The sequence below is a fragment of the Erithacus rubecula genome (genome assembly GCF_903797595.1).
Source record: "Erithacus rubecula genome assembly, chromosome: 8".
NCBI lineage: Eukaryota > Metazoa > Chordata > Aves > Passeriformes > Muscicapidae > Erithacus > Erithacus rubecula.
Genome location: NC_136659.1, coordinates 21,874,592 through 21,901,655, shown reverse-complemented (window position 1 = coordinate 21,901,655; position 27,064 = coordinate 21,874,592). Strand labels below are relative to the sequence as shown.

The window sequence follows — 27,064 nt, the reverse complement described above, 5'->3', positions numbered from 1 at the left end:
GGGAGAGGCTCCAGGGACAGGGGCTTGGAGGAGCAAAAGGGATGCAAGGCATTGAGTTCTGCCCACCTGCATGTCTGTGGGACCTAGACTTTAGCTGGCTCCCCAAGTGACATGGAGAAGGGAGGCAGCAGGGAGGAGTTCTTCCCAGATCCAAGGCAGTAAAGAATGCTTCCATGAACAATCCCCAACCTTTGCTGATGCTGGTGCTGCCATGGGTGAGCCATGGCATTGCCTGGATTCTGTGTTACAGTCAGGACAGAAGGCTGTGAGGTGCAGGGCCAGGCAAGGCTGAGTGCTGCCCCGCTGCTGAGTCACCCTGTGCCCTGTGGCACAGCGGTCCTGTCCACCAGGCCCTCCAGGGACAAAGGGACTGGGGCCAAGCCAGCTGGCATCAGCCAAAACAGCCCAGCTTGGACAGAGCTGGGGATCACCAGGTGTGCTGGGGAGTCTGGGGAGGAGGGGGTGCAGTCCAGGAAAGGGGAACCTTCATGAGGGGTCCCCTCAGCACAGGTGCTCTCCCTCAGGATGTCCTTTTCAGCCATCATGGGTTTGTGCAAGGCCCAGAGGGTCCCTGACCTCACCCACCACTTGTCCAGGAAGCTGTAATGGGGTTTTCAGACAGACTTAGAAATACTCTATTCTGGGAGTTTCTGGGGAGCTGGGCTGGGCTTTCTGATCCCGAGTGTGCTTCCTGGCCAAGGGGGAGACTGAGGAGACAGGGCAGAGCCTTCTGTGCCTCAGGATAACCTGGGGACCACGTTCTGCTCTCAGGGTGATAGAGTTCAGAGAGGGGCTAGGGCTGCTTCAGGCAGGGACATCATCCAGCTGTGCTGTCTACATGCCTGGAACAAGAAGGGTTAACAGAGTGCCTCCCCCACTATAAATACCACGTATGTATGTCCCACACCCCACGAGTATGAGCTGGGAAGGCTATTTTGGTTGAGTGCCTGCTGCTTTGGGAATGTGCCGGAGCGAGGACAGGGGCTGACGTCACCGTCACCGGGTCTCGGACCCAGCACCTGCTCGGGGTCACTCAGCAGCACCCCAGAAGTGCCCACACCCTGGCCAGTGCTCTGCCCCCCATGTCAGAAAGAGAGTTTGGGCGCTGGGTCAGTACAAGCACTCTCAGGAGAGGTGTCCCCCTATACAACCCCTCTCCAGGGCCCTTCCTTGCTCACTTTAGGAAGGGGGGCTGGAGTCTGGCCCCACATAGAGATCTGAGCCTGGTGCTCTTGCCACGGAGTGAGCCAGGGCATCATCAGGGGCTGTTTGGGGTGCTCAAAACCAACTTGGGGACCACGGCTACATGGCATACAGTTTGTCTCAAGGGGGTCAAATGACACTCTGAAAGTTCCCTTCTTTCCCTTCATGGCGTCAGCCTAGGCTGTCTGTCCGGGCCCCCCGTGGGTGGCACTACATCCTGATAGGGGTTCACCACCAGTGTGCCCCACTTCTTCCCCTCGCAGCCCCAGGGACGGGGCAGGGCAGTGGGGGCCGGTGCCGAGGCCTCTCCAGGGAACTCTGGGGGCGCTCAGCGGTCCCAGTGCCGGGGGGTGCGGGCAGGTGCGGGGCAGTGGGCGGGGCTGCCGGCCGTCCCCCCCGGCAGCATCCCGGGCTGCCCGGCAGCAGGAGGGGCGGTGATGTCAGCAGGATACAAATAGCGGCGCGCAGTCCCTGCCCGGCGCCTCTCCGAGCTGTGCCGGCCGCTCGCCAGCCCTCCGCCTGCTCCCTGCTCCGGCCTCGCTCCCCCGCCGCCACCATGAGCCAGTCCTACTCCTCAGCCAGCGGGTCTCTTCCTACCGCGCACCTTCGGCGGCTCCCCGTCTTCTCCCGTGCCTCCTTCGGGGCAAGGGCAGCAGCGGCAGCTCCGTCACCTCCCGCGTCTACCAGGTGTCGCGCACCTCGGCCGTGCCCAGCGTGTCCACCTTCCGCACCACACGCGTGACGCCCCTGCGCTCCTACCAAAGCGCCTACCAGGGTGCCGGCGAGCTGCTGGACTTCAGCCTGGCCGACGCCATGAACCAGGAGTTCCTCCAGACCCGCACCAACGAGAAGGTGGAGCTGCAGGAGCTCAATGACCGTTTCGCCAACTACATCGAGAAGGTGCGCTTCTTGGAGCAGCAGAACGCCCTGATGGTGGCCGAGGTGAACCGCCTGCGGGGCAAGGAGCCCACTCGCGTGGCCGAGATGTACGAGGAGGAGCTGCGGGAGCTCCGGCGTCAGGTGGACCTGCTCACCAACCAGCGGGCTCGTGTGGAGGTTGAGCGTGACAACCTGCTCGATGACCTGCAGAAGCTCAAGCAGAAGTGAGTGGCGGGGGGGCTGGAGAGTCCCTGTGGGCATCCATCCGTGTATTTCCATCTCGAGGGGTGGGTGGGGGCAGAGCTCAGCCTGGCAGCCCCTGGGGTGCTTACTGCTATCCTCGTGCCTCGTGCTCAGAGCCCATCATGACCCCAGTAGTCTGTCTTACTTTCTGGTTGCTTAGGCAGCACCTAGGTTAGAGTGGCTCCCATAGGAGTGGTGTCCCCTATGCCCTCCCTTGCAGTTAGGCTGAGACTAGGCTGTAACATCACAGGACACCCAGAGCTGGGAGATTAGACTGCACCTCACCCCGGGGTCCCCATCTCTGCTCACATTGGGGAAGGCTGCTGGGCCCATGGGGTAACCCAGAGCTCCATCAGCTCCAGACATTAAGTGGGGAGGGGAGGAAACAGCTGAATTTCCACAGGCCAGAGATTCTCCAGGCCTTCCATGAGTGTCCATGGTGCCCTGTGAGCAGTGGGACACTCCAGAGATGCTGTGGACCTGGCTGGTGCTGGGGAAGAGAGGGGGGATTATCCACAAGGGTGTCCAGGCTGAGGGAACCCCCAGGGAGAGACGAGTGTGGGGAACCTGGAAGTAGGGGAAGATACTCAAGGGGAGCTGTATGTTCTGATGATGGTCTGCGCCTTCCCTCATGGACCCTGTGCCCTGGGGATGCCATTCCCTTGGGGTGGCACATCCTCCTCCAGCCAGTGCTGAGGTTCTCCCTGATGCTGGGGAGCTGGGGGTGGTGGCATGAAGGAACTCTCAGTGACATGGGAGGAGCAGGGCCCAGAACAAACAGGTGTTGGGTTTCTGCCACCCCATGTGCCAACACCACCTGGGCGCCTCCATCTCCTCCTCACTGCCTTTCCACTGACATGCATCCTGTGGTACTGTCTCTTCCTGGCCACAAGGCTGGATCTTCAGCCCTAACCTGAGCCTTCCTCACAGCAGTGCCCACTTCACATCTCACCCCACAACACTGCTGAAACCTATCTGTGTTCCTGCTATCCCTGGGATAGCTCAGCTGGTGGCCATCTCTTCACCCTGTCCCCCCAGCTGCTGGTCACTCTGCCCTATAAGGGCTGGGGCAGTGCGCGTGGCACTGAGCTGACCTCATGTCTTTGTGATCTCTCCGGCAATGACTATAATAGGGAATGGGAGGAAGAGCCCCTGGCCCCCTGCCAGTCCTCTGCTGCCTGCTGGGAATACAGGACAATCTGTTTTCTTCCTACTGGGCCACCCTGGGCTTAAGAACTGCTTGGGGGGACATCACCACAGAGGGACAGAGCTTCCCCCAGACCCCCCTAGCCTCTCTTCTCTGCCTACAGGCTGCAAGAGGAGATCCAGCTGAAGGAGGAGGCTGAGAACAACCTTGCTGCATTCAGAGCTGTGAGTACCCATCCCCTTGGTGTGGCATGGGAACCCTACCCTCCTTCCCATCCTCATTTCCCCCAGCACCAGGACATGGTCCCAGACACAGCTTTGCACCTTCCAGCCCTTGTGCTCTCCCTGCAACCCCCTACTATCCCTCATTCTGCCCCTCTGTGTTCCTCCCAGGATGTGGATGCAGCCACACTAGCACGCATTGACCTGGAAAGACGTATCGAGTCCCTGCAGGAGGAAATCGCCTTCCTCAAGAAGGTGCATGAAGAGGTAGGTCAGAACTGGCACCTTTTCCCAATGGCACTCAGGGGCAGGGAGAATGGAGCGAGTGCCCTGAGATGTCACCTTGTCCATGCAGGAAATCCGGGAGCTGCAGGCACAGTTGCAGGAGCAGCACATCCAGGTGGAGATGGACATCTCCAAGCCCGATCTGACGGCTGCGCTGCGGGACATCCGTGCTCAGTACGAGAGCATTGCTGCCAAGAACATCGCCGAGGCCGAGGAGTGGTACAAGTCCAAGGTGCGGGAGGCAGCGGGCTCTGGGCTGGCCCTGGCAGCGGGCTGTGTCTCGGTGGCCATGGCCACTGACCATGGTCTCTCCGCAGGTGTCTGACCTGACGCAGGCAGCCAACAAGAACAACGACGCGCTAAGGCAGGCCAAGCAGGAGATGCTGGAGTACCGGCACCAGATCCAGTCCTACACCTGCGAGATTGACGCCCTCAAGGGCACGGTGAGCTAAAGGCAGCATTGGGAAAATCCCCAGCTTCCCTGCAGGGTCCTGCTGCTCTGAGGCTTCTCAGTGACCTGGGGACATCTCTGGTGTGGGGGGCTCTTCCCAGGTCTCTGACTTGCTGCCTCAGGGGACCTTGTACCCCACATGTAGGCTGGACCTCCCCCAGCAGTGGCCTGGGCTCCTGAAAAGTGTTTTGGCAGAGTCCTGGCATCAAAGCACAGATTGTAAAATGTGACCCAGCCTGGGAGGCTCCAGGCAGGCGGGCACAGGGCTCAGGGTGTCTTGTTGCAGGCTGGCAACGTGGTTGCAAACAAACAGGGCACAACAGTCCTATTCTGGCATAGTCATGGTCACAGGAGTCAACCAGCAGACACCAGTGCCACCCCCAGGCAGCCATTCAGTGCTTCTGCAGCTCTCTGTGCCCTCTTGCTAGGGTGGAATGGCTTTGCTGCAGGACCGGGGTGCTGGGGTTGCTGAATACATGCCCAGCTTGCCCCTGTGAGACCCTGCTGCCCTGCTGGGCAGATGGAGGGTTACAGTCACTCATCATGGTCCCACACCAGCTGAACCCAGCCCAGGGCTGACCACAGCTCTCGCCAGGATGCACTGGTATCCCCAGCTCCCACCCCAGGTGATCCCTGGCTCCTCTGGGTTCCCCCCTCACTGAGTACCCCCCGTCTCTCCAGAACGACTCGCTGATGCGCCAGATGCGGGAGATGGAGGAGCGCTTTGCGGGGGAGGCCGGCGGCTACCAGGACACCATTGCCCGCCTGGAGGAGGAGATCCGGCACCTGAAGGATGAGATGGCTCGGCACCTGCGTGAGTACCAGGACCTGCTCAATGTCAAGATGGCCCTGGATGTGGAGATCGCCACATACCGCAAGCTGCTGGAGGGCGAGGAGAACCGGTGAGTAGAAGGGGGGCAGGACAAGCTGGGGGGAACCAGAAGGATCAGTGGTTTTTTGGGGGTCCAGCTTTGTGAGGACACACCTGAGGGCTGGGGCTGGCTGGCACTAAGCTGTCCCCTGTCTGTTCCCACAGGATCAGCATCCCCATGCACCAGACCTTCGCCTCTGCACTCAATTTCCGAGGTGAGCCTCACTCCATGGGGAGGGGATTGAGTCTCTTGGGTTCCCCACTTATGGGGAAATGTCCCTCCTGGGGGGTTGTAGCCAGGTTGGCAGACTGGGGACACACAGGTGCCACACAGAGCCTCTGGTATGGGGGCACCTGTTTGGGTGTTGCTGTGAGCTGAGGGGGGGTTAAATCAAGGCTGCAGAAGCTCCTCAGTGACCCCAGCCCCACGGCTGTGTCCCCATACCACACGTCCCTGTGATCCCATCCTGTGTCCTCCCTCTGCAGAGACCAGCCCAGAGCAGCGGGGCTCCGAGGTGCACACCAAAAAGACCGTGATGATCAAAACCATCGAAACCCGCGATGGGGAGGTGAGCGCAGGGTGGCCCTGGAGGGTGGCTGCGAGCCCGGGCACCGAGGACAGCGCCGGTTCCCGCACTCGCGGCTCGGGTGCGGCGCGGCACGGCGCTCACGGTGCCTCTCTCCCGCAGGTGGTGAGCGAGGCGACTCAGCAGCAGCATGAAGTGCTGTAGAGGAGGCGGCTCCAGCAGTCCACTGGCACCTTGTGTCCCTGCCCCCGTCCCTCCGCCGTGCCCCCCTCCTGCCCCCAGCTCGCCTCTCGGCGCTCCCCCCGCACTGCCTGAGGAGTCTCCCCCATGCAGCTGCCTCTGGGCCCCCCACACCCCCTAGGCTCTCTCCTCCGGCTTCAAAAGGCTCGCTTCTGCTTTTGCAGCTTCGCAGCGGCAACGCCAGCGTCAGGATCAGGCCGGGGCCGGGGGGGGCGGCAGAGGGAGGGACGGGACAGGTGGGAAGGGCTGGGGGGAGCAGGTGGTGGCCTGGGCCAGCTCCACGGAGAGCCGGACGGTCCCAGCAGCAGGTTCTGGATCCCCCCACAGGCCACTTCCCACGCTGGGCACAAGCTTGGGGTTCATCCCACACGAGTGGGGACCCATTCCCTTCCCCAGCACCGCCGGCCCCCCTGGAGCTGGCACTTCTCCGGGTGCATGGCGGCGATGCTAGGGACGGGGAGCAGCTAGGCATGGCCTGGGCTGAGCCCCCTCTTCTCTGCCCAGCTCAGAGCGAGGGGGCCCAGCCTGCGTGTCCCCCCAGCCCAGGGGGGCTCCCCCCGGCCCCAGAGGCAGCCCCGTGGGGCAGAGGAGGGCAGTGCCCGCCCCTCCCCGTGGCAGGGACCCCCAGCAGCAGGAGCTGCACGGGGCCAGGCTCATCAGCCGAGAGGGTACCCGTAGGTGGACACAGGAGAGAGGAGCAGTGAGAGAAAGGGAGAGAGGGGGGAGAGAATGAGAAGAGCCGGAGAGAGGCCCGGGGGGCCAGGGCAGGCATCCCCAACCCTCGCCCCAATGCACCCCCACCCCACCACGTGTATGAGACTCTTCAGGCGGCTGAAATAAACAGCGGAGCATCACCCTGTCGTCTCAGTGCATCTCTGGGGCAGAGAGGGGATAGGGTGGTGGGGAGGCAGCACCTCGGGGAGGCAGCACAAGGGCCAGGTAGATGGATGCGCCAGCAGCTCTTTGGGCTGTCTCCTCCCTAGGCTGCTTTGGGTTGTCTCCTCCCTAGGCTCCTCCCTAAAGTCATGTCTTTCACACTGAAGGTTCTTGAGCATTTTGCTGCCTGACGTGGTGGGTTTCCCAGTTGCACTGGGTGGCAAAGTCTTGCTGGGACAGGGAACAGTGACAGCTAAGCCCTGAGCAGATTCAAAGCGACGCTGGATGATGGTCCTATACCTTCCACACACACCCAGAGTCACATACCAGGTCACGGTCCTGGTGGCTTTCAGCTCTCAGCCACCTCCTTTTACCCTCGCCTGGGACCTACCCAAATTCACATCTGCCAAGGACTTTTTCAAGCCCCACCAACCCGCAAGCAAAGCCATCCTCATCCCTAAGCAACCTCTTCCTCTGCACCCTCTGAGCATCATACCCACCACCCTATGCTTGCATCCCAGGCTCGACCTCTGGCCTCAGCCTGCCAACACCATATGCTCTCTTCCTTCCAACACACATGCCTCTCTCCCTGTGGTCAGGTTATGGGCATCTTGGCTTCAGCTCCTTCATCCCAGCAACGGGGGATGCTGCAGTGGAACACAGAGTTTGGCTTGGCAGGGCTAATGTTCTAGGGAAAGGCATGTGCTACTGCCAGCAGTGGGGAATGGGCTAGGCATGTCCCTGATGGAGAGGCCAGTGTGGAAAGGCAAGCCCCAGCTGTGAAGTGCTGGATCTCAAGGGATATCTCCAGCAGGTGGCCCTGTGACATCGAGGACAGTCCCCAGGTTGCCTTGGCTTGGGATGACACCTCCCTCCCTGCCGGCACAGGCTGGCTGTGCCAGAGTTCAGCCCCATAGCAGGTTCAGGACAAAGCATTCCTTCGCCTGCAGGGCAGGGAAGAGGCCCCCAGGCCTCTTTTGGGGCTGGCTCAGCTGCACCTTGGGTCTAGCAAGGCATCCCACTTCACTGTGTCCCAGCCATCTAAGCTGGGAAATCCTGGGATTTCCTCCTGTCTAATGATGCTCCACTGATGCTGGCACCCTTAGGCTGGTGGCACTGGGCTGTGCCAAAGCTGTTGGGGCTGGCCTGCAGCTGGGAAGCACCGTGTCGTGTCGCTGGCGTCCTGCTCACGCAGATTTACAGCCCCTGGCGAGAGTGGCTAGGGCCGGGTGCCGAGGGGTTGCCACGGCTCCAGGAGATGGGGAAGCCCTGCCTTACCCAGGGATGGCCAGGCAGCATCTGGCACAGACCATCCCTGACTGCTCGCTGCCTGGAGCCTGGCGTGTGGCAGCTCCCACAAGGCGCCCCAAAGCTGAACAGCTCCAGCAGGGCTGGCCGGGAGCCGCACTGCCCTGGGCAGAGGCAGGCGCCCAGTGAGAGAAATGGAGTCCTGACGTGTTTGCAGCCTTCTGGGCAGGGAAGATTTGCGGGGATCAGGGATGCTGGGATCCCCAGCTCTGCTGTCGGCTGAGAACGGAGCTCAGGGGCTCTGAAGGGAAGGGCTGGCTCCTGCCCGGGCTCCTGCGCTGCAGGAAGCATGACGGTGTCCTTTCCCTCCACATGCCGCCAGGGTCTCTCGCTGACCCGATCCAATGACACTGCCGGAGAAGGGGAAGCGGGGGAGGAAGGCTGGGTCCCCCCCGAGCCTCTCAGCTAATATGGAAAGGTGCTGGCCCTTTTCTATCTTTTGCAAGTGGAGCTGGGCTGCATGGGACGGGGCAGCAGGCGCAAAGAGGGGGAGCCCAGCCAAGGAATGTGACATATCAGAGGCAGCTGCCACTTGAGGAGAGGGGGCAGATGGGAGCGCAGCTCGCCGGGGGCTGCGGGGACGGGACGGGCCGGGGGAGGGGGGGGGACGCCACGGCCCCGGCGCGGGGAGGCTCGGCGAGCGGCAGCACCCGGGGACTCGCACCGGGCCGGCGAGGAGCAGGTGCCGAGGCGCTGGGCGGGCGTGGGGGGTGGCAGCAGAGCACGGGGTGTCAGCGGCCGCATGCACCGGGCGCTTGGTGAGCGGCGGCTGGGCGAGCAGGAACCCGAGTCTCAGCCTAAATATAGTCCCCTGATTGCCCACAGTGCTGGCGACCTTTGGGGCTGCATTTGGACTGGGGGGGGGTCGCACTGCCCCAGCGCCACAGTCAGGCACCCAGCACCCCCAGAGTGCAGGCAGGGGAAGAGAAGAAGGGCAACAACGCGCTGGTTTGGGGTGACAGGGGTCGCGGCGGTGGTGGGGGAGCTGCAGACCATGCACCGAGCACAGGGGACGCAGCGGCACGAGTAGGGCTGGGGGGGAGCCCCGGGCAGCCCCGCCGAGCCCCGGCATCCCCCGAAACGCGCCAAGGTCACAGCAGAACCGGGCCGGCCCAGGAGGGCTCAGCTCAGCCTGGCAGCACCGTGTTTTGTGAGGAAACTGAAGAATGCGGCGATCGGCACCGGCTGTGACATCCGGCTGCGGGTGGTGGTGGTGGGCAACCCCCGGCCCAGCCTCCGCTGGTACCGAAACGAGGAGCAGCTGGCCCAGGGTGGGGACGAGTACGGCACCCTCTGGATCCGGGACAGCAAGAAGGAGGATGCCGGTGTGTACACGTGCGTCGCTGAGAATGAGCAGGGAGAGGCCATGACCAGTGCTGTGCTGGCCATCATTGACATGGAAGGTAAGGGTGAGTGGCCACCAGCACGGCCGTGCCACAGACCTTGGCACGGCTTTGCCGAGGGTGGCAGCAGCGCTTTGCAGACTCTTGCTGGTGCGTGTCCTGGGGCCGGACAGGGCTGCTGAGCTTTGCTGTGCCCGCTCTGCCGCAGGCTGCTGCCCGGTGCCGGCAGCACTGGGGCGGCTCTCCAGCCTGGAGCGAGCATGTGGCCGCAGTACCCGCTGCCAGGCCAGGCTGGGTGCCAGGACTGGGCACAGAGGTGTTGGGAGCATGTGATGCCAAACCTGCTCGGGGCAGGAGGAGAGAGAGAGAGAAGAGAGAAATCCCGTAGGCTCATCACCATAGCTTTACCAGGCATTGGAAATGCACTAGAACGCTAATGGGGCTAGCAGGAGGAGCCCAACATGTGAGAGGCGGGGCTGACAAGTAGGTGGAGCCTGTGCCCTGCTGTGGGCGAGACCTGGTGGTTAATTAGCCAAGGAAAATTAACAAGCATTTACTCATCCCTGTGGCAGCCCCTCTGCTCATCACCACCACCCCTGGGTGTAGCTGTCAGAGAGGGAGTGCATGGGGACTGCTGCCCTTGCATGGGTGGGCTTCATCCTGCAGGTTTGGGGCTCAACCCCCTCTGCCCCCTCATCATGGAATCATGAATCATAGAATCATAGAATTATGTATGTTGGAAAAGGCCTATAAGATCATCATTCCCAAGACATTAACCCATTTGCTGTTAAACAATTTCCCTGCGTGCCACATTTACGTATTTTCTGAATGCCTCCAAGGATGGTGACTTCACCACTTCCCTGGCCATTCTGTTCCAGTACCTGACAGCACTTTTGGTGAACAAATTCTTCCTCATGGAGGATGGATGCTGCCTCCCTAGGACATTGAAGGCCTGAGTGTTGGGGAGGATGGAGGTGGGGGCACTGCTCTGGGATGTGAGATGTGCTGTCTACATGGGGACAGTGAGGGCAGGGAGTGAGGGAAGCAACACTGAGCCCTGAGGCTCCAGGGAAAGAGCTGCACCTGGGACTCTGCAGCGCAGGAGGCACACCAGACATGCTGCACCTTGAGCAGGGGACTGGATGAGTGTGGAAGGTCAGAAGGAGCCTTCACAAAGCTGAAGGGGAGCACTGACCCAGGAGTCTGGAGAAGTGGTGTTCAGAGGGTGGAGAAAGGTTTATGTGCGGGTCAAGAGCCTGGTGGGGTAGGAGGAGGAGCAGAGAAGGTGGGCAGCAGGGGGGGTTCTGCCATGCAGTGAGTATGTGTGGAGTCACTGTGCATCACACTTTTGGGTACCATGGCTCGGAGCCATTGGATTTGGGGTGAAGTGTGTGCAGAATGGGAGACGTGCACTGCCCTGGGGGAGGGGCAGCCCGTCCTGGGTGGATAGCAGGGGAGTCACCCTGTTTCCATGCCCCAGTGTGCAGCTGCCCCTCTCCATGGCCACACCAGTCTGGCCCCACTGCTGCTGGCCAGCAGCACAGCACAGTCTGATTTCCCCAGGTGCCCGTTCCCGTTGTGCTGACGCACTCCTCCCTGCTCCCAATTCCCAGACACCAGCCCTCACCACCGCCTTTCTGGGGCAGCTGAGGGAGGGACAGAGCAGACAGGATTGCCTAACCTGCAGTGTGAATGTCACCCTGCCTTGGGCACTCCTCCCTGCAGGCTCCTAGCCATGGATGCACTACCATTGAGCAAACAGACACCTGTGAAGGCATCCCTGGACCAGAGACACCTCTGGAGCTGTGCAGGCTCTGGGGCACTGAGTTGAGCAAGGAGCAGGGCAGCCCCCAGTGTGGCTTTGTCACTGTGGCAGTGCCAAGAGAGTGCCACGTTCTGCCATCGGACAGATCTCCAGGGACCATGGAAGTTTCATTCATAGCTCTGCCATCCTTGTACGGGGAAGGGAAACTCCATCCCGGTTTCCTGGGGCACTCTGTGAGCTAGGTCATCAGCCACTTACAGGGCAAGAGGGATGTCTGCAGGGTCCCCAGGCAGGATAAAGTCTTTCTCTGGACTCAACACCCCAGGCCCCTGTGTCTGGAGGTATTGGAATGCCCTTGCTTCCTTGGCAAGATCAGCTCTTTCTCTAGATTTGGGGTCCTGGTCCTCTGTGTCTGGAGGTGTCCTTGCTCCATCTGCCTCTGACGGGTAGTGGTCTCTGGTGGGCACATAGCCCCTCTTCTCCCTGGTGCATTGCCAAGCTGAAGATCTCTGTGGGGCCAGCACTAGCTCTCTCCAAGGTGGCTCAGGTCCCTGCTGGTGGCCTGGGGGAGCTTCATGTTGCCCATCTCTGTACTCAGCCTGAGAAGCTCCTCCTGCACCAGCTCAGCAGTCCCCCTTGCTCTCACAAGCCCGATTTAGCTCCTCTAATCTCTTGCCCTGAATCTGTCGCTCCACCCCACTAATGATTTTCTCCTGCTCTTCTCCCAGGTTCCCTGAGTGCGTCAGTGCTCACTGTGGGGAGTGGGGAGAGCATGTGTGGGGCTGGGCAGGCAGCCAAGTGCAGGGGCTACCAGAGGCACACCATCCCCACTGTCCCCCTGTACCCCAATGCACTGCCCCTCTCCTGCTGCAGGTTCTCCCTAATGCCTCACCTCCGTGGGTGCAGGTGGAGTGCATTGACCCTTCTCACACCCGCACCAGGCTGGTCCATGGGCTTCCCAGATCCACCCAGGGAACATCCAGATCCTTCCAGGCAGCCCTGGCCTCTACCATAGCTCTATTGCTCCTAGATTTTCTAAAGCCTTTATCACCTCTCAGCTGCATCTCCTGAATTTTTTCCCTGTAAACTGGATTAAATCACCTCTTAAGAACCTGAGCTAATCTCCTTTTAGAGTCTAGCCCTCGTCCACTGTGCCAACACTGCCTGATCCTCCCCATCCAGGCTGCCTCTCATTTCAAGGTTGGATGTGCCCATCTTGGGCTCCCAGTGCAGGGTCTGCTCCATTCGCCTCCACCTGCACTCAGCAATCAAACAGTCTTGGAGCCTTTCCTCTGCCCAGGAAACAGCCAGCACTGCCTGGATTTGGGGGCAGGAAAGGGGGCAGAAACTTCCTATGTGTGATGGCCCTGCAAGAGCCCTTCCTGTGTGAGGAGTTACAGTGGGGCAACATTGGCATATATTTCCAGCTGATGGTGCATGACAGTGGCAATGGAGCCCACTGGGTTTGGCTGTGCTGACAGTGTCCCTGGCGGCCCAGCATCTCTGGCCATTTATCTCAGCGCCTAATTTTAGTCCCATAATTTGCAGCACCGTGCCCATGTTTAATGCCAGCTGCCCCAGAGTGGCTCCCACCTCTGCCCCCATCCACCTGGGCAGGGGGCTGGTGTGGTGGCCACGTGTGCCAGATTCCCATCCCAGGGTCTGTCAGAGCGAGACGTCTGCTCCCAGTGAGCGGGGTGGCGAGTGCAGCTGTCCAGTCAGTCACCTCCACCCCTGCCCTCTCGCCTGCTGCTGGAGGGTTATTTTTGCTGAGGAATGTGCCATCCCCTCGGATTCTGGCAGGCTGCAGGGCTTGTGTTACAGGCAAGAGGCTGAAACCCAGGCCTGCAGTTGGGTAAATATAGCACCAATATTCGAGACTGCATGAGGGGACAACAGCCTCTTCCTCCTTCCAGGGCTGCCCATCAGTCCCCTTGCCCTTCCTGCCTCCTGACACCAGGCTTGTACCATGGCATGGTAGCACTGGGAAGGGGCTGGCTGCTTCCAGCCAGCTGCCTGCACCCTTGCCTGCTTTCCTCCACAGCATGCAGCCCCTTACTCCCAGTTGGGGGCTATGCCAGACCTTGACAGGGCAGGGATGTAATGCCTCATGCCCAGAGCCAAGGTCACATTGCTGTTTTGCATCCCTGTGTTCTCCGCCTACAGTGAGCACTGTGTGCTCAGGTATCCTTCTTGTGGCAGCAAGGGAGGTGAAGCTGGAGATGGCACTGGGGCATCCCAGCCCTTGGGAGAGCTGGGACAGCACAGCACTGCTCCTGTACAGGGACAGAAAGATGCTGTGGCGCTGCCCTGCTCGGTGACAAGGGACGTTCTGCTGCTGTATTTGTTTTCCCTGAGGACAGAGCTACGGAAGGTCCCCACCTACCCAGGCTCCCAGCACATCCCCACCTCCTGCCGACCATCCCCAGCAGCTCCAGGAGGTGCAAACGCATGAAAGATTCATGCCCAGACCTCCTCCTACTCGAGATGCCGCATGTACGCACTTCCATCAATTATTCAAGCACTGAGACAAGGGGCTGCTGGCTGGGACCAGGGGCAGGGGGCTGGTGCCAGCCAGAGCTGTGGTACCAAGTCAGGATCTGTGCAGAGCAGCTGGGAGGCCCAGCAAGGTGTGGAGGGCTGTGGTTTTTGGAACAGTGGAATCAATGCTGCATTTTGAGCAAGGGTTTGCTGTCTGCTTTGCTTGGGGCTGAGGTGTGTCCAGCAGGCAAAGCTGGAGCTTGGTGGCAGTGGGGCCACCTGCTCCAGGTCTGCTTCTTGTCCATGCCACAGGTGCACTGGCTGCTGTTCTCTGTCCCTGACCTGCAGAGGAGCAGGGCATTGTCAGAGCTGCTCCTGGGCTGGGCAGGGCAGAGGGCAGCCCTGGCTGCTGGTTCACCTCCTGCAGGACAACTTCTTGCCCTGGAGGGGAATTTGCAGATGCTGCTGCCACTGAAAAGGACTTTTGGTGCCTACAACAGGCACAGCCTCTTGGAGGTGACCCAGCACCCTCACTGTGGCATCACTGTGTGACAAATCCAAGCCTTGGTGCTTCTTCCCAGCATCCCTGATGAGTCTTTTTAACCCCACTTGAGCGTGAAAGGAAGGCACAAGCTGTGTGTCTACAGCAGGACCACAGGCAGACACATACAGGGTGAGTGTACCTGGCAGGGAATCCCTGTGTGCAGGTACCCTGACATACATGAGCCCCGCAGTTTACCTCCTAACCTAGCTATGGCTCGAGGGTACCCATTTCTGTCCCCTCCCAGGGCTGGGGGAGGGCAGCAGAGACCTCTGACAGGAGATTCCCTTAATGCCAGCTGTAGCATTTGTAGGACTTGTCTGACGTGCAGGGTCTCCACGGAAACCCCGCAGCATCACTCGAATTGTGGGACTGACAGAAATGTTGTATAAACAGCTCCTTTTGTACTGGGTAATTTGCAAGTTATTATGGAGCCATGAAAAGCCTCACGTTTGGAGTCATGAGCGGGGAGGGGAAGCAGAGAAAAGCTACCAGAGCTGCCAAGCATCATGGGGAGCGTGATGCCTGTGAGCAGCTCCTTGTGGAGCAGCTGGCTCCCCAGGGGACAGGTGAGCAGCATGGGGACAAGCCCTGAGTGGGAAGGCCTCCAGCAAGGTCCCTATGGATGCTCTGCAGTGGGAAGGGGCAGCTCTAACAGATGGTGAGGCCAGGACCTTGGCAGCCTCTCCAAGGGTTTGGAAAGGGGGCTGATAGATGCTGCAGGGCTTGGTGAGTTGATAAGGCAAGGAATCAAGAACTACGGGGAGCATGGCATGCAAGACAGCACCTGCTGAGGCTGTGGGGCTGGGACTGCCCCTCTGGCTTGTAGCATCACCCAGAAAACAGTGACAGGCCAGCAGGGCTCGGGATGGTCAGCTGGGGAAGGTGTGCCTGGGTTGTGCCAGCACCCCAGGAGCACTTAGTGGTCTTAATGTCCCTGATCAGCCTCACTGGGGACTCCCACCCACAGATTCTGTCCACACGCCAGGAGCCCCATCACAGCTGAGCATGGAGCACGGAGTCCTGCTCTGAGCTGGCCCTCAGCCCAGCACGAAGGGAGGTCTTGTGTGTGTCAAGCTACATGGAGAGGGACAGCAGCCTACCTTTCCAGGTCAAGTTTGTCTCCCCATCAGTCACAGAGCAGTGATGCTATGCCAGGGCTGAGAAGTCCAGCCCTGCAAATCCATGTGGGTCCTGAGGCATCTGGGGGCCAGGGTACAAGGTTTGCCTTGGCACCAGCACTGGGACTGGAGGCTGTGTGGTCTGCAAGGGGAATTGATGTGAAGCACTGTGCCCATATTGGCTCCTGTCCATGTACAGCTGTGCTGTGACCCACACCTGTGTCTTGGCAAGGAGGTCTTTCTGCATTACTAATGATTGGAGAATGTGGGGGACTGAGCAGAGGCTGGCAGAGTGATGGTGAGCCTATATCTTGGCTGGGCAGTGCAATGGTGCACTGCAAATGTGCTGCTGGGTGCAGGGTTGTGGCAGATGGTGGCACTGGGGCTGCCCTGTTTGGGAACACCTTGGGGACAGCACACAGTGCTGCTGTGTTGTGTTGTTTCTGTCCCAGTTGGTCTGCGTGTGGGGGCTGTAATGGGGGGCTGTGTCCTAACAGAGAAGTGCAACCCCTGTCCTGGGCAGTGGGGCAGGATGGACAGGTGAGAGGGAGCAGTGGTACAGCTGCACTGCCTGGCAGGGGGCTCGGACCCCTGGCTGCCATGTAGACAAAGCCAGAGGTGGAGAGACCATGTATCCGCCTCAGACACGCCCCCTCCCTCCCCTCTACGGCGGCGGCCGTCGCCCCCCACCACCTGTGCCCTGCCTGTCCCCCACCGCTGTCACTGTGTGCCAGGGCTGGCGGGGAGGCGGAGGCGGAGGCAGGCGGGGGAAGGATGGAGGGAGGAGCACTCCAGTGATGCTTCATGCTCACAGCTCCAGCCCTCCCGAGAGCCCAACCTGGCGAGCCCCTTTCTCTCCCTCCACCGCTCCCGGCTGCCGGCGGTGAAGGATGCTCGGAGCATCGCTCGCTGCCGCGACGTGCTGACAGCAGGGACCCCGCCGGGAGCGGGCTGCCGTCCTGCCGGGCCTGAGTCCGTGTCACCGGGCCAGCAGGGCTCTGCAGAAGCATGAAGAAGATCTGGGTGAAGAAGCGTTTCCAGGTAAGGGCTCCAGGCTGCCGTGCCGGCGGGTGCCGGGAGAAGGGGGCAGTGCCGAGAGCGGCTGGGGATGGGAATGGATGCTGTTGGAGACGGGAATGGGGATGCGAATAAGGATGAGGATGGGAGCGTCCCTCCAGCCCTTCCGCTGCCCCCCGGGGCTCCCCAGGGTTTTGCACAGCACCAGCCTCAGCCCCGCTTGCAGAGCTGCCAGCTGCTTGCCTGGCCTCACCAGCCCGGGCAGGAGGGGCAGAGGGCAGGGGCTCAGCCCCTCCTGTGCCAACACCCGGGCTGCGACCCCCGCGGGGGCTTTCCCCACGCCCCTCTCCGCCCTCTGGGGTCGGGGCAGCAAATGGAGGCTGCTGCATGGCTCCCCTGGCCCCAGTGCCGGTGGTCACGGAGCTGGAGAGGAGGCTTTGCATGCGTCATCCCCTCCGCGTCAGGAGCATGCCTGGCACAGGCAAGGCTCCTTCGCGGGCCCGCCGCACGCTCCGCTGCCGAGAAGGGAACAAGGACGTCACTTGGCCTCGGCGGGGGGGGGGGGAGGATGGGGAACATCTTTCCAGGAAGCCCCCCGCCCCCAATTCCCGGGGGCACGCGAACCCAATGCGGGCACATTGCCTCCCCGCTGTCACTGCTGGTGGCCCAGAAGGGACTGGGAAGGGGCTGGGAAGGGGCTGGGAAGCGGCTGTCATGCACAGCACCTTCCCATGGGTGGAAGATGCAGAATGGGACACAGGTCCCCAGAGAGAGAAGGGTCTCTCTGGGGCAGGGTGGAATGCACAGCCTGGCTGCCCCAACTGCATTTGGGGGCAGCAAGTCCAGGGGCTTGACCGTGTGGTAGGGCAGGGTCCTGCACTGCTGGCTGAGCACGGGAGGGGTTTCAGAACCGCCACAGTGGCTGTCTCTCTGCACCAGGCAAGTCATTCCCTCCCTCCCCACCTCATTCCATCCCTGCTCCCTGTCTGCCCGTTTCACACAATAGGCAGCAGTGCCATGTGGTGCTGGGCTCCACGTGCTAGGTGGTGGCAAGCTCCATGGTCTCAGGAGATCCTTCACTCCCCGTTGGCCCCATGGCCACAGTGAAGGATGCCCCATGCCTGGGCCAGCGCAGGACCCTAGCCTGGGCAGGTGGATCCATGCCTGGCACGGGAAGGAAACAGCTCCAGGTCTCACCCAGCTGCCTTGTAGTGCAGGGTTGAAGTTGGGTGTGGATCCCAGCCAGCTTTTCTCTCTACTCCTGGCTGGGTAGGCACAGAGTGTGCTCCTGGGGCTCCTCCACCCCATTTTCCAAGATGCAAATGAAATCCCATACAGGAGGATTAGCCCCACTCTCTGTCTGTCCCCTTTGTGCAGACTCTGACCCCACACCAAGCTCTGAGCTGCTCCTGCCCCCTTTCCATCTCCTGGCAGGGGGCTGACCCTGCATCACCCAGCACTTGCTCCCTAATGGGCTGCAGGTGGGTGCTGTGCTTGAGGTGGGTCCAGTCTGCAGGGTGCCCTGATCCTACAAGGTGCCTTGATCCTGTAGGGACCTGTTGAGAGGTGAAGGGGAGGGGGCTTAGCCCCTCTGTGGCTCTGGGCAATGGGGCCCAGCCTAGGCCCACTGGGTGCAGTCACCATATTTGATGGGGAGCTGATGGCGCCTGTCCCTGGGGAAGCCACAAGAGTACCCGATAATGGCACTCAATTGCATTTTCATTTTTTAATGGGGGAATTATCCGCCGATGGTGCAGTTAATCACTCATCTTTCCCTGGCCTGGAAGACGGGCTGCCAGCCAGAACCAGCACAGTCAGCCGAGAAGGGGAGGTGACGCCTGGCTCAGCCTGAATACAAATGTGTCTCGTGCAGCCACTGCCCTCTGGCCAGCACTGCATGCAGGCAGGGGCTTGGTGGGAACCCCTGAGTGCTGCCCACGTGCAGGTTATGCCACTGCAGTGGCATACTGCAACCTGCTGCCCTTCAAGGGCAACTAGCTGTCCATCCCTGGTGGCTGGCTGTCCCTGGGGTCTGGCTGTCCGTGACCTGCTTGGCAGCTGGAGGGGTGGTGGGACAGGAGGGACTGGTGGAGCGAAGGGCCTCAAGACAGCTGGGTGTCCCGCTCTGGGCTCCACACTGGGGAGACAGGGCCTGGGCCATCAGTGTCCTGGGGAGACCCTGTCACCCAGACTGGCTGGGAAGGATGCTCAGTCCTGGCAGCCCAACCCTGCCTGTCTGCACTTCACATTCCCACTCCTGCCTGCCTTGGAGATCACCCCATCCCTCTGCTTTCCTTGGATATGGCGTCAGTGCACACTGGGTCTGGCAGACAGGCTGCCCTCAGCTGGTCCCTGCCCTGGCACGCAAGTGCCCAGCCCTGGGCTGCAGCGCAGAGGGCAGCCAAGTTGGCAGAGAGCTCCTGATGCTTCCACCCCATGCTCGGGTCCCACCTGCCTTCCCAGACGGCCTGGGTGAATGCAGCCCCTGTGCCTCCAACTCGGCACCAAGAGGCCAGTCCCATGCTGCCAGGCAGCCTCTCTCTCAACTGGCATGGCCTCTACAGGGGATGGAGGATGCTGTCCCTGTGCTGGGACTGTGGCCATGGTGGAGTCTGGGTCAGTGCCTGGAAGATATTTTGCTGGCCAAATCCCCAGTGCTGGCTGGGTGGCTTTAAAGGGGCTGCAGAGCACTTGGGCAGCAGCCCAGACAAAGACTTCGCTGCAGGCTATGCCAGCTGCAGGCAGCAGTTCTGAGGCATCTGGGATGCCCAGGACTGCCACTCTTGGGCTTGGGCTGCAAGACAGGGCTGGGGTGCACAGTGCCAGGGTGCACAGTGCCATCAGGAGGGGACTCTGTGCGCGCGTGCGCACAGGTGTGTGAGAGTGTGCGCGGCTGGGCATGCGCCACACGTGCCCACCCACACCCATCCATCTCTGTGTGTGCGGGGGCGTGTGCCTGTGGGTACCCGTGGGTGTGCAGCGAGGGCACGTGTGAGCAGTGCCAGGTGTGCCCTGCCAGTGAGTGGCACGACATGTGTGTGAGCAGTTGCAGGTGTGAGTGGTGCTGTGTGTGCTAGGATGGGATGTGTGTGTGTGTGTGTGTGTGTGTGTGTGCAGGGCAGGTACGTATCGCCATGCCATGGGTAATGCTCTGTTCTCTTTTCCTTTGCAGAAGACCGGCCACTCGCGGCGCTTCGGGCGCTTCACGCATGGTGCGTTGAGTTACCAGGACCCGACTCCCCCCGCCGCCCCAAGTGTGCCGGGATGGGGTCCACCACCATGCTGCAAGGGGCAGTGAGCAGAGGCTGGGCAGGGCTGTATGGCATCTTGGCAGCCACAAAATAGGGTCCCAGCCAGCTCACAGTGTCCCCCATGCAGCTGATCTGCTCCTGGCCCTGCAGCTCTGCTTGCTCAGGGACTGCCAGACTGTTGTGGCCTGGTTTGGGAATCTGATGGACTAGCAGTGCAAGATTGTGTGCTGGGCTGCAGAAGGGTGGCTTGAAATGGAGGGAAACATTTCAAGGTGGCCCCCTGCACACCTTAAGAGTGCAATGGAGGGAGCTGTGTTGGGGCAGGGGACATGTTCCTTACTGCAGGAGTTGTTGCTGCAGCTTGTGAGGGCTCAGGCAGTGGCAAGGAAGAAAGTTAATCCTTCCCTGGCAGCATGGCACTAGCTTTCCTGGAAATGGTACATTAGGGTGATACTGAAATGGCCTTGCCACATCCTGCCCGGTGGGGAGCAGCTCTTAGTGATGCCTTGCCCTGAGAATTTTGGCTTTATCAACCACAGCTGTGCTGTGGAGCACAGCTGTATTGTACAGCACTTGCATTGGTGGGGCAGAGGATGGACTTGTACATGCCAGGAGGAGGCTGTGTGCACATGGACACATGTCCGTGTGCTCTAGCACTCCCAGGAGCGCCCAGCTGGGGCACAGACTGGGAGGGTCTCAGATTCTCTGGTCACAGACTGAGATGCTGTGCAGAGCACAGAGGGATGTGTGGATGCAGTGGTGAGGCCAGCAGCTCCAGGGGTAGGGGGTGGCTGTCCTGCTGAGCAGGATGTGGCTGTGGCAGAGGAGGGAATGGTGCTGTGCGCAGCACAGGTGGGAGTGTGTGCGAGGAGAGGGTCTGTGCAGCCCTGGAGTGGTGTGCAGTCAATGTGGTGCAGAGTGGAGACATGGTGGGGAGGTGCTGGGGATGAGGCCCCCCTGCTGCCCCCGCGTCTCCGCAGGCCGGGCCGATAACCGGGTGTTGATGTCTCTCTCTCTCTTGCTGCCCCTATGGAAGCGAAGTTTTCCGCTCCTGCAGGAAACAAAGTTACGGTATGAAGACCCCTTCCCAATGCCGTCCCTATCCCCATAGTGGACCCTGTGCCCCAGCCTGCCACCCTGCTCTGTGACTTCCACTTTCCCCTTGCCCTGCTTTTTTGTCTCTGTGCCACCTCTGCCAGCTGTATTCCCACTGCTGGCACTGCCTCCCTTCCTCCCATCATCTAACACTGTTCCTGCCTGCCCTTGCCCTGCTGGACTTTCCCACTCCCAGCCTTTCCCTACTGGCAGCTTGTCCCTGCAGGTCACAGTCATGCCTCTTGCCCTGGAGCTGCCTGGCCACTGCTCTCCTGCTCCTGGAGCCAATGGGTCTGCAACAGGCAGTACCAGTGTGGTCTGCTGTCTCTCTGTGCACTCACTCCCTACTCTTCCCTCCCACCCCAGACTCGGAGACAGGTGAGGATGAATCCAGCGACCCCCAGGTGACACAGCGCAGTGATCTCCAGGATGAGACAGCCTTCAGCACCCCCACGGGTGAGTGGGGACACCTGCCTGGCACTGAGCCCTGACACTGGCTGCTGGCCATGGCTTCTCACAAGGCCTCTGCTGGCCAAGCTTTGAGGGTGTCCATGGAGAGGGAGCTGTGATCCACCCATACAAAGGGGAGAGAGCTTGAGACATCAGGGTGTGCTCAGGACATGCTGGGACACCGTGTGGTGGTTCAGCCCTCTCCAAGGAGTGTGCTGAGCTTGTCCCCACAGGCACCCAGTCTTGGCTCATGCCTCTTCTCTCAGGTGGGTCTGATACCCTCGTGGACGCCTCCATGAACACAACGCCAACCTCGGTGCTGGCCCTGTCCCAGGCAGAGGAGCGCTCCAGCTGGTCAGGCAGCCAGCAGACCGTGGTGGAGAAGGAGACGGATGCCAGCCTCTCTGCACGGGGACCCTACCTCCGTCCCGCTGCCTGGCCGCAGCCGCAGGGAACCCCAAGGCAAGCAAACACGCCGGCCCCACGCGGCGCCGAGGTGCGGCACCTGGGCGTGGAGCCGCTGGTGCGGGCATCACGGGCTAATCTGGTGGGCACGAGCTGGGGGTCAGAGGATAGCCTTTCGGTGGCCAGCGACCCGTACGGCAGCGCCTTCAGCCTGTACCGAGGACGGGCGCTCTCTCTCCATGTGTAAGTAGCTAGGGGAAGCACACGGAAGGGACATCGTGCTGGGGCCATCTCCTTCCAACCCCTGCAGCCATCTCCTTCCCTCCACCTGGGCTTTCTTTGCCTTCACCTTCCCAGATGAGGAGTGGGGACTCTGAGCAGTAGGCAGCCTGTTCTCGGTAAGAAGGTGGGAGCAACGCGGCCTGGGGGTGATGTAGAGTGGGGTTCCTTTCTGCTGTGGCCAGGTTGAGGCTGGGGGTATCCCCTGTGCCACTTCTTGAGCTGCAGTACCCCACCCACAGATTATGCCATGGGTATTTTCCCATTCTGCCCCACCATGGTGCTCTGTGTAGCTCACAGTGTGGGAACTGGAGGTGCACAGTAGCCTGGGACACACACTGGCAAGTGTCTGCCCACGGTACAGGGGTAGCAGCAGGGTCCAGGGACATGCTGCCTCCTCAGATCCTGCTGATGTGCTCAGAGCCCTCGTCCTCCCTGCCACCTTTGGTTCCCATGCCTGCAGGCCTGCTCCTTTGACCTCCATCTCGCTCTTTCTTTTGTTTAAGGCTGCTTCTTCCACCAGAAACTCATCTCCACCTTATGATTTCCACACTGCGTTTGCTGAGCCCCTCTGGGGGCAGTGCAATAGGAAGATGTGCCCACAACAGCATGTGCATGGGCAGGGCTTGCAGCATTGGGGCCCCCGCTCTGGGCAGGCTGCACTACCTCAGCAGACCAGCACCCTCCAGCCCCTGGTCCTGTCTGCATGGTGGCCCTGGGGAGGGTTCTCACTGGGTATCCCAGCATCACAGCACCACTCTGCTGCTCCACATGCGTAGCCCTGGGCAGGGGATCTCAGCAGCCCAGGACTCACACCTAACCCAGACAGGAAGCTGGGATGCAGCCAAGCAGGTACAAGGGTGGTCTCTAAGCCATACTCCTCTGTCTCTGCCCTTGCAGCAGCATCCCCCAGGGAGGCTACCGGAGAGATGACCTCCACAGAGGCCCTGTATCTCCAAAGCCTGGTGCAGAGCCCCCAAAATCCCCCGCCGCCCTGCCGCTGACTGCCAAGCCACCCATCGTCCGCTCACCATCTCCTCGTGCTGGCACAGGCCTGCAGCCACCCACTGGCATCGTGTCCCAGCCTGCTGCCCGTGGCCCTGGCGTCCCCTCCTTCACACCCGTGACCCCTCGCAAGAAGTCCTCGGTGCCTGTAGAGTACCAGGACATCGTTCCTGAGGAGTACGAGGAGAAGATCAAGAAGCCCAAGTCCTCTGGATACTCACAGGGTAGCACACAAGAGTCCCGTCCGCAGACACCCATGAGCGACGCCTCGGGCCGCATCTCTGTCCGGGCATCCCCCAAGCTGGTGCGTGCTGGCTCCAGGATCTTTGAGAGGCTGCAGTACTTTGAGGAGCGGCAGAGGAGCCTGGAGCCGGACAGTCCCTTTCCCGCGTGCTCCAACCTGCCGCTGCGCAAGACGCGCTCCTTCGACCAGCCTGGCACTGGCTCTCGCCGGGCCAGCACTCCAGGTGGCTCGCGGGAGGACCTGCGGGAAGGCGGCCACTGGGAGCCGGGCAGCACGGCAGCGTGCCGGCGTTTGGCCTTCCGGCAGAAAGCCGCGTCCTTTGACGAGCGGGGCAAGTTTGCCAACCGCGTCTACGCCATCGAGCACAAATTCGCAGAGGAGCTGACCCGCATCAAGCGGACCGTCTCCAAACAGCAGCTGCGGCGCTCCCAGGAGCTGTGCAAAGCCGGGTTGCCCCCGGCACCCTCGCCCCCAGCGGCCAGTGAGCCCCCTGCACCCCGTGCCCCCCGCACCTCCTCCTCCTCTCAGGGCGCCGGCGGACGCAAGGCACTGCCACCCAAGAGCTGCCCGCCGGCAGAGAGCACACACGTCATCCAGCACCTGGCACTTTCCAGCGTGGCGTTGGTGGGACCTGATGGGGAGCCACTGCCAGGGGGGCAGCGCGGGAAGAGAGCCCCAGTGGGGGGAGGTGGGGCGGCTGGACAACCCGGCTCAGCAGAGGATGCAGGTGCCAGGAAGGGTCTGCAGCAAGAAGGCACCGGGGAAGTGAAGAAGAAGGAGCAGTGGCCGCTGGCACAAGCCAGCCCGCAGGGAAGGGTGGCCCTCTCGCAGGCGGGTCCCGCCGAAGGCAGCCCGTTCCCAGATGGAGGCCCCGCCCGTGGCCCTGGGGCAGTGAGCGAAGCTCTGGCTGCCCGACTGGCTGTGCCCCACGGACTGTACCGGCGGCCGGAGACGCCCACAGAAGTGCGGTTCCTGCCTTGGGCAAAGCCAGGGATGGAGCAGGAAGCTCGTCTGGAACGAAGCTGGGCAGGTCAGCATGTTGTGGGCAGAGATGTGGAGAGAAAGCAGATGAAAGTGTCTGAGAAGAAAGAGAGTGGCCGGATGGCTCAAGAAGGCAGGAGCACACGGAGCAAGGGGAAGGGACGCCGAGCCAGGCCCACCTCTCCAGAGCTAGGTAGGGGCATGTCTTTCTGCCCGCCTGCAGGCACAGAGCTGGCCTGGCCAGTCCCTGGGTGGGTTGGGGGACCTCCAGCCTGCCCCTGGGAGGCATGGGGAGCCCAGGGCTGGAGTGGAGGTACATGACTCTGGAAGCTGGGCTAATTGGCACCAAGCAGTGCTGTAAGACAGACCAGCCTGGCTGCCAGTTTGCTGGGCCTTGAGGTTACAACACTTGCTATCTTCTCCATACCTCTTGCCTGGCACAAGAAAGATACAGTGTGCTGACCTGTGGCATAGAGCCTGGTCTGGGGCACAGGGCACCCACTGGAACTTGTCCTGTTTGGGCCATGTTCAGTGGTCCAGGCAGGGCATGCAGCCCAAGCTTCCCCAGGGGAAGGTGGCTTGGCTGAAGGAGAGGTATCCTGCCCATCCCAGCATGCAGCAGTTAGACCAGACTATACCTGAGCTGGGAGCTTTTTCTAGGCTCTGCTCTAGCCAGAGAAATGCCAGGCCCACATGTCTGAGGCTCCTGGCACAGCCCCAGGACTTCTGTCCATGTGCTGGGGCCATGAGAGGAGAGGGAGCTGGGAGGGACTTGCTGATGTACTGGGGTGCAGCAGCCAGCATCCCATGAAGGACTGAGGGAAGTTCAGGGAGGGGGGTACAGCAGGCTATACAGCCCTCCTTCTTCCATATCCCACTGCCACTTCATCTCTTATGTCCTATGGGGATGTACAACAAGCTGTATGCTTCCTGCGCCATGGTCCCCGCCTTTTCCCTGCTGCCTTCTCCATACTGTGGTGGATCCTGATGTGGCCTTTTCCTCCACTGGATGGCCTGACTACCTGCTAATGGCCCAGCGAGGGTTGAGCAGTGAGAGAGAGACCCATGCTCTGCCTGCATGCAGCCCAGCATGTATGCACATACTTCACCCTGCTGACAGCCACGGGGCCCCTCTCTCCCTGTGCAGAGTCCTCCGATGACTCCTATGTCTCAGCGGGTGAAGACCCTCTGGAAGCCCCCATCTTTGAGATTCCCATCCAGGACATGGCAGTGGTCGTGGGGGCAGAGGTGCTGCTCAAGTGCATTGTCACAGCCAACCCCCAGCCAGAAGGTGAGCCACCCTGGGGCTGGGTGTCAGGGGCACGAGCATGGCAGAGGGACTCTGTGCATGTCCATGTCCCACCTGCACAATGAGTGGGACACCTAGCGCTGAGCTGGGTATTTCAGGGGAGAGATACACCCCTCTGCCCTTCCTCACCTCAGACAGGAGCAAAGTGCTTGGATACTGCCTGCTAGGACATGGTGCAGAGGACAGGACGCCTGCTGTTCCCCAGTGCTGGGGCCGGGCTGTTGGGAAAGTGGGAGAAGGGCTATGAGCACTGCACAGGCAGGGAAGGGTGATGCAACTTGATCTAGTGGGTGCCGTCCCTACCCATGGCGGGGGAGGTGTTGCTGGAACTAGATGATCATCAGGGTGCCTTCCAACCCAAACCATTCTATGATTCTCTGATGCTCTGGGCTGCTGTTGGGACAGCTCAGGTGGTTTCCCGGGGCCAGAAGCTTGGGGCTGATGGCCTGCAGGCACTCTGTATCCAGGATGTGCGCAGGGGCAGCTGGGCATCCAGGGCCGCTGCCAGTCGCCAAAGCCAGGCAGAAACCAAGTCCCTTTCATTCCCTCTTCCAGCCTCCACTGGAGGGCAGGAGGATGTCAGGAAGCAGATAGGGACCAGCCACGGTCTCTCCGTCCGAGGGCTGTGGGATCGCAGGGCTGCTCCCCATAGCAAATGGGTCCTCAGGCCAGGCAAGGGAGTGCCTGGCCTCCCCGGGATCCTGCACACACCCCGGGAAAGCTCGGAGTCGCCTGCCCACGCGTGACCCTCCCCTCTGCCGGCAGTGTCCTGGAGGAAGGACGGGGTCCCTCTCCGGAGCAGCACGACGCGCCCCATCAAGGCGGAGGGCGAGCGGCACACGCTGCTGGTGCGTAGCGCCCGGGTGGCCGATGCCGGGCTGTACACTGTCACCGCTACCAACGAGGTGGGGGCCACCTGCTGCAGTGCCATCCTCAGCGTGAGGCCCGGTGAGTGCCGGCCCGGCGGATGGAGGGAGGCCGGGAGGGAAGGAGGAAGGCAAGGAGGGGGGCAGACAGGGAGGGAGCGAGGGCTGGCGCCGCGGCAGGCTGGCTGCCAGCTCTGCCGCTGCTGTCACTGGGAAGAAACCGGCTTCCTTACCCTACAAGGCTCTGTCTGAACCAAAGCAGCTGACGTGCTCCCGGCAGCCATGGAAGGATCCTACCGTGGGGGGAGCGAGGTCAGGCTGTGAGCATCCCCTGGCGCCCAGAAAACAGCCCATTGTCCGGCCCCCACAACTGCCCCGTGTCCCGCTAGACATGGGGGTACACCAGCCTGCCCTACAACCCGCAGACCACGTGGGTACCCCTGCCCTCAGCCTGAAAACCATGCGGGTACTCCCACCTCCAGCATGTGAACCGTGGGGATATCCCAGCCTGCTCCCCAACCCGTAAATTGTGGGTGTATCCCTGCGCTCCACTCTGCTAGCCTGGAGACCCCCGCCCCACAAACTATTAGCTGTGGGGATACCCCGCCTGCCCACCAAGCTGCTAGCCGGGGAGAACCCCACTGGATCCCCACGCCCCTG

General features: G+C 61.4%; 2 protein-coding genes across 2 annotated transcripts in view; both read left to right on the top strand.

Annotated features, from left to right (window-relative positions):
* Positions 1-1,744: 1,744 nt before the first annotated feature.
* Positions 1,745-6,173, top strand: DES (desmin). Its single transcript, XM_079311690.1, is given in 12 exon segments — positions 1,745-1,775; positions 1,778-1,798; positions 1,801-1,840; positions 1,842-2,306; positions 3,636-3,696; positions 3,865-3,960; positions 4,049-4,210; positions 4,296-4,421; positions 5,111-5,331; positions 5,466-5,515; positions 5,787-5,869; positions 5,990-6,173. Coding segments are annotated over 12 exon segments (1,383 nt in total). The 5' UTR covers positions 1,745-1,759; the 3' UTR covers positions 6,032-6,173.
* Positions 6,174-8,808: 2,635 nt separating this feature from the next.
* SPEG (striated muscle enriched protein kinase) overlaps positions 8,809-27,064 on the top strand; it is a 38,157-nt gene continuing 19,901 nt past the window's right edge. The window contains 8 exon segments of the mRNA XM_079311602.1: positions 8,809-9,260; positions 9,262-9,319; positions 9,322-9,654; positions 21,232-21,321; positions 21,582-21,777; positions 22,900-24,422; positions 25,377-25,520; positions 26,304-26,486. Coding sequence (XP_079167728.1) covers positions 8,994-9,260; positions 9,262-9,319; positions 9,322-9,654; positions 21,232-21,321; positions 21,582-21,777; positions 22,900-24,422; positions 25,377-25,520; positions 26,304-26,486 — 2,794 coding nt within the window. The 5' untranslated portion in view covers positions 8,809-8,993.